General features: G+C 39.6%; 1 protein-coding gene across 7 annotated transcripts in view; it reads left to right on the top strand.

The window, feature by feature from the left end:
- Window positions 1-473: 473 nt before the first annotated feature.
- The window catches only part of LOC138749874 (organic solute transporter subunit beta), a 110,374-nt gene continuing 99,844 nt past the window's right edge, over window positions 474-11,003 (top strand). For 2 of the 7 annotated variants that reach the window (XM_069911853.1, XM_069911852.1), the window contains exons 1-2: window positions 479-664; window positions 10,458-10,520. Coding sequence is in view for 4 of the 7 variants with exons in the window: in XM_069911848.1 (XP_069767949.1) it covers window positions 662-664; window positions 10,458-10,534 (80 nt within the window). In the remaining 3 variants the exon portion in view is untranslated. Of the gene's footprint in view, window positions 665-10,457; window positions 10,535-11,003 lie in introns of all 7 variants that reach the window. The other 5 variants (XM_069911848.1, XM_069911849.1, XM_069911842.1 and 2 more) reach the window with 5 other exon arrangements.

Below are 11,003 nucleotides of genomic sequence, written 5' to 3'. Positions count from 1 at the left end.
GTCCGCCGCCCCAGCTCCGGCCGGTCCTCCGAGTCCGCCGCCCCAGCTCCGGCCGGTCCTCCGAGTCCGCCGCCCCAGCTCCGGCCGGTCCTCCGAGTCCGCCGCCCCAGCTCCGGCCGGTCCTCCGAGTCCGCCGCCCCAGCTCCGGCCGGTCCTCCGAGTCCGCCGCCCCAGCTCCGGCCGGTCCTCCGAGTCCGCCGCCCCAGCTCCGGCCGGTCCTCCGAGTCCGCCGCCCCAGCTCCGGCCGGTCCTCCGAGTCCGCCGCCCCAGCTCCGGCCGGTCCTCCGAGTCCGCCGCCCCAGCTCCGGCCGGTCCTCCGAGTCCGCCGCCCCAGCTCCGGCCGGTCCTCCGAGTCCGCCGCCCCAGCTCCGGCCGGTCCTCCGAGTCCGCCGCCCCAGCTCCGGCCGGTCCTCCGAGTCCGCCGCCCCCCCCAGCTCCGGCCGGACCACATTACCTCCAACAACCGTTCCGCTGCTCCTCACATCGACTTCGGCGACAGGCGGAGAATAGACCGCACTTTCTCCCTTAATGTTATGAGTGGTGGGTTATATTTGCCTCTTAAAATCTGGAATAGAATTTCGAAAATCGATAAGTAGATTATCCATCTATTGCTGCTGCTGCGTCGATGATGGGCCCTGGGATTTAGCAATTTTTAAAACTCATGGTAATTTTGAAACAATTTATTTTCCCTCTTTTTTTATTGATTCTTCAATGTACCTGCGAAGTTTCTTTGTGGCTTGTGTGAGGAAAATAAGGGGGGCGGGGGTGACCCAACCCTCACCATCACCCTACCCTGTCCATTCAGAGAATTTCTCTCCCCTCATCACCTCAGCTTTTTTCTCTTCTACCCTCCCACTCATATCCATCTCTGTCCTCTTTCCTATCTGCTCCTCTCCTTCCCTCTGGTGTGGGAAGGAAGTGGGCCTGACTGTATCACTCCTAATTGCCCATTAGACTGCTTCATGCTGGAGAAACTCAGCAGGCCACGCAACATCTATAGGAAGGAAAGAGTGACCAATGTTTCAGAGAAAATAGGTGCAGGAGCACCCTTCAAGCCTACACTGCCATTCATTTTGATCTTGGCTGATCGGTACCCAGTTCCTGCCCTTCTCCTCCCCCGATCCTCTCAGCCACAAGGGGCAAATATAACTCCCTCTTAAATATAGATAAAGAACTGGTTCATTATTTTTCTCCATCAGTTGTATTTAACACCTGAGAAGTTAAAGAACTATGGATTTAGTTCTTCAGATTTATATTTTAGATGTGGTAAAAAGACTGGTTCTTTCTTACACTCAGTCTGGCTTTGTGAAAAGGTGAAACCTTTTTGGTATAGAGTTTTTGAATTTTTGGAAGGTCTGTTTAACTTGAATTTGGAACTTGATCCGATGTTATTTTTACTTGGATATAGCAGAACATTGATTTTGGGTTTAAAATTGGAGAAATTTCAACTTGCATTTATTTGACTGGCCTCAGTGTATAGCAATTACCTGGACAAATGAAATTGAGCTGAATATCCAGTGATGGCATGCGGAGTTGCGATCATTGGAAAAGATAACATAACCTACATGATCATTATTCTTTTTTTAATTAAGGTATGGACCTGTATATGAAATATATGGGTTTAGTAGTGTAATTAGGGCTTTTTTTTCTCTTGGAAAGAGAGGGCACCCACCACAGCAATGAATAAATAAATGACCCTATGTATATTAACTCCATTATATGTTATTTGAGGTAGTTTGTAGGGGAAGAGGGGTGAAAAATGTTTTGTATATCTGTATTTTCTAACATGTCTGTATACTCTATCTTTAATCAATAAAATTTTTTTTTGCCTTGGCGAGTCTGTTGTCTATCTCATTGTCGATCCTTGCATCTGATGAAATGGTGCAGCCGAGATAGGTAAACTGGTTGACCGTTTTGAGTTTTGTGTGCCCGATGGAGATGTGGGGGAGCTGGTAGTCATGGTGGGGAGCTGGCTGATGGAGGACCTCAGTTTTCTTCAGGCTGACTTCCAGGCCAAACATTTTGGCAGTTTCCGCAAAGCAGGACGTCAAGCGCTGAAGAGCTGGCTCTGAATGGGCAACTAAAGCGGCATCATCTGCAAAGAGTAGTTCACGGACAAGTTTCTCTTGTGTCTTGGTGTGAACTTGCAGGCGCCTCAGATTGAAGAGACTGCCATCCGTGCGGTACCGGATGTAAACAGCGTCTTCATTGTTGGGGTCTTTCATGGCTTGGTTCAGCATCATGCTGAAGAAGATTGAAAAGAGGGTTGGTGCGAGAACACAGCCTTGCTTCACGCCATCACGCCAAGGCAAATAGCGCCTTTGGAAGACTACACAAAAGAGTCTGGAAAAACAACCAACTGAAAAACCTCACAAAGATAAGCATATACAGAGCCGTTGTCATACCCACACTCCGGTTTGGCTCCGAATCATGGGTCCTCTACCGGCACCACCTACGGCTCCTAGAACACTTCCACCAGCGTTGTCTCCGCTCCATCCTCAACATCCATTGGAGCGCTTACACCCCTAACGTCGAAGTACTCGAGATGGCAGAGGTCGACAGCATCGAGTCCACGCTGCTGAAGATCCAGCTGAGCTGGATGGGTCACGTCTCCAGAATGGAGGACCATCGCCTTCCCAAGATCGTGTTATATGGCGAGCTCTCCACTGGCCACCGTGACAGAGGTGCACCAAAGAAAAGGTACAAGGACTGCCTAAAGAAATCTCTTGGTGCCTGCCACATTGACCACCGCCAGTGGGCTGATAACGCCTCAAACCGTGCATCTTGGCGCCTCACAGTTTGGCGGGCAGCAACCTCCTTTGAAGAAGACCGCAGAGCCCACCTCACTGACAAAAGGCAAAGGAGGAAAAACCCAACACCCAACCCCAACCAACCAATTTTCCCTTGCAACCGCTGCAATCGTGTCTGCCTGTCCCGCATTGGACGTCAGCCACAAACGAGCCTGCAGCTGACGTGGACTTTTTACCCCCTCCATAAATCTTCGTCCGCGAAGCCAAGCCAAAGAAGAAGAATCAATAAAATATACAAAAAGAACTGGCTTCAACTACTTCGTGTGGCAAAGAATTCCACAGATTCACTGAGATAATTTTTTTTTCTCATCTCAGCCCTAGAAGACTCCCCCCCCCCCCCCCCCCCCCCTATCTTTAAACTGTGACCTCTGGTTACGGTTTTCCATCTAGGACATCTACATGAGGCAGTGACTTTAAAAAAGCAGCCTCTATCCTCAAAGACCCCCCTCCACCCAGGCCGTGCCCTCTTCAGTCTGCTACCACTGGGGAAAAGGTACAGGAGCCTAAAGCGAGCACTCAGCAGTACAAGGACAGCTTCTTCCCTGCTGCCATCAGATTCCTGAATATTCAATGAACCAAAGATACTTCCTTACTTTTCATGCAGTTTTATTATTATTTTATTTTATTGCTTATGGTAATGTTGTAAGATAGTTATAATATGAATGTTTGCAATGTGATGCTGCCGAATTTCATGGCTTATTCATGACAATAAATCCTGATTTTGATTCCTTTGGAATAGTCACCCTATCTCTATACCACATCTGAAGCATATTTTTAACAATTCAGGCTTAGTTCCTGTGGGGTGAGGTACAGTTAAAGGAGGAAATTATAACGAACCAATCTGTACTGGGCATTAATGGTAGCCAACAAATTTCCTTGACATAAGTCTGACCAGAGCTGCTCATCAATTGATAGGTTCAAATCTGATTCCCATCTTGTTCTAGATTTGTGCAAACCTGGCTTTGGGCCCCTCATTTGGCAGTAAGGAAAACATTTTAGAAATAAATTTGCATACATTTCCCTCTTGAAGCCGTCTCTCCACATCAGTAAGTACAGGTAAAATCATTTCAGGGCCCAGGATGGTTTTAAGAAAAGATCACAACTGAAGATAACAGAAGAAGGTCTTGCTGGACAAGTTGTATTTCATCCTCAATTCTTCAGATGAGGAAGATTCACGTGTTGGAGAAGTGGCCGGTAGGGTAATACCAGCCCTCTCCAGAAAAGAAAAAAAAGTGAAGAAAAGACAAAGTTCAATAAATACAAAATATAAGAAATAAAAGATAAAGTTGTAGAGAAAAGAAAGAAAATGGCACCCAAGAAGGAAAAAGTAAAAACGGGGAAAAAAAGAAAAGACACTGGAAGAGAAAGGAGAAGGCCTTACCTGCATGAAGAAACAGGGAGCCGTGGTGAAGAGCGCCTGAACTCAGGTTGGTGACGCCCCCAAGGAGTCGCGACCCCCGACCGCTGGACTGCAAAAATGGCTCTCTGAGCCAAACAAAAGTGCGCAACTGCGCATGTGCCGACGGGAGGAGGGGGCTCAGCTGAGGAGCGGGCAACCACAGCGTGAACAGCTGAGTGACGCCCAACCCCAGGGCTCTCAGCTGGAAGAGGAAAGCGACAGGAGAGGAAGTGAAAGGAAAGAAGAGCAGCAGCAGGAGACTCAACAGATGAGCAGCTCAGAAGAAGAGGACCAACAGCAAGAAGCCAAGCAAGAAGAAGCCCAGCAAAGTGAGACAAGCAACTCATCAGGAAAGATACAGATACAAAGAAGAGAAGAAGACACAAACACAGGCACAGATACAGAAGAAGAGGAAGAAGAAGACCAAGATCTTCACAGAGAAATAGAAGGTAAAACTGATGGACAGAATACAGATAAAGCTTTTTTTCAAGAATAAATGAGAGCATTAAAAGAATGGTTGTCCTTAGAATTTAGTGCAATTAAAATAAAAATGTAAAGAACAGAAGATAAAATGCAAAGATTAGAGCTAGTCATGACAGAAATAGGGAAAAGAGTAGAGAATGTGGAAGAATGAGAAACAGCTGTAGAAATGGAAGTAAATGACTTAAGAGGAAAATTGGAAGAAAGTGATAAAAAAAATTAGAGACACAAGAGTTGTTAGCTCAGAAAATTGATATGTTGAAAAATAATGGTAGGCGAAACAACATAAAAATAGTGGGCCTAAAGGAAAATGAAGAAGGCATAGATATGAAGGAATTTATAAAAGAATGAATTCCAAAGGTCCTGGGAACTACAGAAATACAGGAAGAAATGGAAATAGAAAGGGCACACAGAGCACTAATTCCGAAACCACAGATACATCAAAAACCATCTTAGTAAAATGTTTGAGATATATGACAAGAGAAAATATTCTGGAGCGGGCAAGAAATAAAATTAGAGAAGACAATAAACCATTGGAATACAAGGGTCAAAAAGTATTTTTTTACACAGACATAAGTTTTGAACTCTTAGAGAAGAGGAAGGAGTTTAATACAGCAAAATCGATCTTATAGAAAAAAAGTTATAAATTTATGTTAAGACATCCAGCTGTGCTTAAAATATTTATCCCTAGGGAGCAAAACAGACTGTTCTCAAATCCGGAGGAAGCACAAGAATTTGCAAAACGCTTGCAGGACAGAAGGAGAGATGAAGACATGTAACAAGAATGAAGAACGGCGATAAAATATATATAAAGATGTAAAAAGAATGTATATGTAAAGAATTAAAGAAGGAAAAGAGAAAGGAAGAAAGGAAGTAAGGGGGATAAAAGAGAGAACTTTGTTATATGTGTAAAAAAAAATGTTTTCGGTGGGGGGTTGGGAGGGAGAGAATAACCATCACTGCGAAATCAGTTGACGCATGCGAGCAGGTTTGCAATCCAAATGGAAAGGGGAGTTGTGGTTGCCCAGCAAGGGATAAGGGGCAACTAAGAGGGGGGGAGGGATATTTGGGGTTAAGGGAATATTAGATGTGGGAGTTGTTGGAGTATTTTATGTTTTAAATGTGTTGTCATACATTGAGTTTGAAAAGGGAAAACTGAGAGATGAAAATGGGGAAAAGGGGGATGGTGGTGGTGAGGAAGCGGAAATGAGGTGTAAACAGGATACGAGATGGCCATGTTGAACTATATGACTATAAACATTAATGGAATACATAACCAAATTAAAAGGAAGAGGCCCTTTAACAAATTAAAGAGAGACTGGGTAGGGCACGTAGCGGCAGCATTATATAATTCAAAAGCTAGAGGTGCAGCTATATTAATTAATAAATATGTACCAATCAAAATAGAGGAGGAAATAATAAATCCAGCAGGGAGGTATGTAATGATAAAGTGTCAGATATATTCAGAATTTTGGAATTTGCTCAATATATATGCACCTAATGAATAGGATCAAAAGTTGATGCAGGATATTTTTTTGAAGATTGTAGATACACAAGGAAATATATTGATAGGCGGGGATTTTAACCTTAATTTGGATCCAATGTTGGATAAAACTGGACAAAAGACTAGCAAAAAGAATAAAGTGGCTAAATTTATGGTTAAATCAATGCAGGAAATGAAACTTATGGATATACGGAGGAGGCAGCACCCAAGAAAGACGGAATACTCATATTATTCGAGTAGGCATAAAACATACTCAAGGATTGATATGTTTTTGTTGTCAGCCCATATTCAAGGGAGAGTTAGGAAAACTGAATATAAAGCTAGATTACTATCAGATCATTCACCCCTGTTATTAGCAATAGAACTGGAGGACATCCCACCAAGAACATATAGATGGAGGTTAAACTTCATGCTACTTAAAAGGCAGGAATTTAGAGAGTTTATTGAATGCCAAATTAAAACATATTTTGAAATAAACACTGAATCAGTGAAAGACAAATTTATATTATGGGATGCAATGAAAGCCTTCATTCGAGGGCAGATAATAAGTTATGTAACTAAGATGAAAAAGGACTACAATCGGGAAATAGAGCAGTTGGAAAAAACAGCAGTACAGAAGTTTTGAACTCTTAAAGAAGAGCAGTACAGAAAAGGAACTAGTAAAAAGGGATGATATAACAAAAAGGAGAGAATTGGCAGACAAAAAAATAAAATACGAAACATTACAAACGTATAATGTGGAGAAGAACATAATGAAAATAAAGCAAAAGTATTACGAGCTAGGAGAAAAAACACAAAATATTAGTCAGGGAACTTAAAACAGAACAAGCTAAAAGAACTGTAATGGCATCAAGGAAAAAGGACAAACAAATTACATATAATCCAATAGAGATTAATGAGAACTTTAAGGAATTTTATGAACAAGTATACCAAACTGAGAACGAGGGGCAAGATGATAAAATAGAAGAGTTTTTAGCTAAAATTGAACTGCCGATATTGTAAGAAGAGGAACAAAACAAACTGATAAAATAATTTGAAATAGAGGAAGTACAGGATATATTAAAAAAGCTGCCGAACAATAAAACACCTGGAGAGGATGGATTCCTAAAAGAATTCCATAAAACATTTAAAGAGTTATTAATTCCTCCTCTCCTGGAAGTAATGAACCAGATAGAAGAAACACAAAACTTGCCAGATTCATGTAAGACAGCAATAATTACAGCAATACCAAAGACGGGGAAGGATCCACTAACCCCAGCATCATATAGACCAATATCTCTACTTAACTCAGATTATAAGATAATAGCGAAATTATTAGCAGATTGGCCAATTGTGTACCAAAAATAGTAAAACAAGATCAAACTGTATTTATTAAGAAAAGACGAACAGCAGATAATGTCTGTAAACTTATTAATCTAATTCATGCAGTTCAAGGAAATAAAAAGCCAACAGTGGCTGTTGCTTTAGACACAGAAAAAGCCTTTGACAGAGTAAAATTGAACTATTTATTTAAACTTTATTTATTACAGAGGTTCAATCTACGAGAAAAATATATTAATTGGATTAAAGCATTATATAATGGACCATTGGCGAAGGTAACAGTAAATGGATATGTATCGAACCAATTTAAATTAAGTAGGTCAACTAGGCAGGGATGTCCATTGTTCAGAACTGATAAGAACAGAAAATAAAATAAAAGGGATAAAAATAAAAGGAGAAGGAGTATAAAATCAGTTTATTTGCAGATGACATCATAGTATACTTAAAAGAACCAAAAATATCAATAAAAGAATTACATAAGAAATTGAAGGAGTATGGAGAAATTTTGGGGTAGAAGATCAACGCAAATAAAAGTGAAGTGATGCCAATGAGTAATGCGGATTATACAGAATTTAAAAAAGAATCACCATTTAAATGGCAAACACAAGCAATCCGATATCTAGGTATCAGGTTAGATAATAACTTAAGCCACCTGTACAAATTAAATTATCAGCCACTACTAAAGAAATTCCAGGAAGACTTAGAACATTGGAAAGAATTACCGCTAACGTTGATAGGGAGGGTAAATTGCATTAAAATGAATGTCGTCCCAAGGATACAATACTTATTTCAATCGTTACCAATTCCCTTAACAGAGAAATTCTTTAATGAACTAAAGAGAATAAGGAAATTCTTGTGGAAAGGGGGGAAACTGATAAATTTCATTTATCATTAGATAAATTAACAGAGAGGTATAACCAAGGTGGTTTGCAGTTACCAAACTTTAAAAATTATTATAGAGCCACACAATTAAGGTATTTATCAGATTTTTACCAGACAAGGGAAAAACCAAACTGGACTAAGATAGAACTAGATAAAATAGGGGAGAAGGTAACGGAACATATACTTTATAAGTGGGATGAAAAGCTGGTACAATATAAATGCTCACCAGTATTGCATCATTTACTCAATATATGGAAGAAGATTCACTTAGAAAGGAAAAAAATGAATTACCAAATACCAAAATTTCTATTGACGCAAAATCCGCTAATCCCTTTTACAATAGATAACCTTTCCTTCACAGAATGGGAGAGAAAAGGAATTAAACGAATAGAAAATTGTTTTTTGGGAAATATTTTATTAACATTTGAACAGTTGAAGTACAAATATGGAATAACTCATGTTACAATGTTTGCATATCATCAACTGAAAGGTTATTTAAAGGATAAATTGGGAAACAGACTGAGATTACCAGAAGGAAGCAGCTTTGAATATGTGATTACAGACACAATGATAATTAAAAGATTTGTAACGAACATGTACATCAAGCTGAAAGAGAAGGAAAATGATGAAATAAGCTGTAAACCCAAACAAAAGTGGGAAAAGAATTTAAACATAAAGATAGAAAATGAAACATGGGAAAAATTATGTTCTGGAACTATGAAGAATATAATAAACACGAGGTTACGCATGATACAGTATAATTGGTTACACAGGTTATATATCACACCCCAAAAGTTTTTAAAAAATGGGATCCAACATTAGCAGATAGATGTTTTCACTGTAAGAAAGAAATGGAAACAACAGTACATGCAATTTGGGCATGTGAGAAAGTGAAAATGTTTTGGGAAGATCTAAATCAGATATTAAATAAAATCACAAAAAATAACATACCAAAAAATCCAGACATATTTCTTCTAAGTAACATAAGAAGTAAGGAACTAGGCCTCAAATTGGATAAAGCGCAAAAAAGATTCATTATGATAGCCTTAGCAGTAGCAATAAATGTATAATGTCAACTTGGAAAATGGAAGAGAGCATGAGAATACAGCAATGGTACATGGAAATGAATAAATGTATTCCATTGGAAAAAATAACATATAATTTAAAAAATAAAGTCACATTATTTGAACAAATTTGAGAACCATACATGGAACATAACAGAGAGGGCTTGCCTCAGACCTCTACCCCCCAAAATGATAAGACAAAACGACTTGATCCAGTGTTTAAAAGTGGATGACACATTTTTCTTGTTTATCTTTCATTGTGTGATGACATTGTTTAATGGTTTTATTGTATTATAAGTGTTGAATATTTATTGGTTTTGGAGGAGGGAGGGAAGGTAGGGGGAAAAAATGAAGAAAATGCCACTGTGTATATTTAATTAGAAACGTTTGTATATATTTTGGTTGATATGTTCACAGTATGAAAAATAAAAAATTATTTAAAAATTGTTCAAACGACATGAAAACTCCTTTGTTGTAATAGTCTTCTAAATGTTGGATCCTCTGTGATGCCCAATTTCCAAAATCTTATTGTTTAGAGTCATGGCTGAGTTCATTTTGTCTCAGAGGAGTTTTTGGGGACAGTCCCATTATCAGTCCAAAACTTCCATGAATATCACACCATATTTTAATCAAATGCTTTAAAATAGGATTGTCTGTCCTGTTGGATATAATCCTGGAGTTCCATTGATAAATAAAATCACTTTTCTTTTAGGGAGTGCAGTCCAATTTGTATCCAGGAAAGGACACCATCACCTTCAAAAAAGGATGAAATAAATTGGATTTGAGTTGCCAAATAATAATTTTTAAAACTGGGTAATCAAAGGCCCCCTAATCTATAATCCCATGTTAATTTTTGCATAGATTCTATGGGCACTTTATAATTTCATATAAATTGTCCAACATGTTTGTTGAGGGGTTTAAAGAAAGTTTGGGGCAGTGGAATGGGCAAGGACTGGAAACGATATTGTAACCTCTGTAACATGTTCTTTTTTACACAGTTGACTCTGCCAATGAGAATAATGGGAAAAGTCATCCATCTACTCAGATCCTCTTCAATTCTAGTGAGTAATGGGAGGTAATTAAGTTTGTACAAAATTTTAAGGTTATTATCTACAGTTATTCCAAGATATTTTATAACATTTGGATACCACTTAAATGGGCTGGTTCGCTGATATTCAGTATAATCAAAACTCATTAATGGAATAATTTCACTTTTTTCCCCAGTTCCCCTTATATCTTGAAGTATTTTATAGAGTCTGTAATTTGGTGAGGAAGTTAATGGCGTCTGTTAAGTACAAAATTACATAAGGTTAATTTTATGAATTGTCTGATTACTTTGAAACCCTTTATATCAGGATCCTGGCTAACTGCTTCGGCCAAGACAAAGAGTCCTGGAGACAAAGGGCAGCCCTGTCGATTCAATCTACTCAGGGGAAACGCTGTTGAGATCTGTCCATTGGTGATAATTTTGGCCCGGAGATGGTAGAGGGTTTTTACCCAGTTAATAAACCACTGCCCAAACCCAAACTTGGCCAAGACTTTAA

Source organism: Narcine bancroftii, chromosome 14 (genome assembly GCF_036971445.1).
Source record: "Narcine bancroftii isolate sNarBan1 chromosome 14, sNarBan1.hap1, whole genome shotgun sequence".
NCBI classification, from domain to species: Eukaryota; Metazoa; Chordata; class Chondrichthyes; order Torpediniformes; family Narcinidae; genus Narcine; species Narcine bancroftii.
This window is presented reverse-complemented; position numbering and strand designations above follow the sequence as displayed.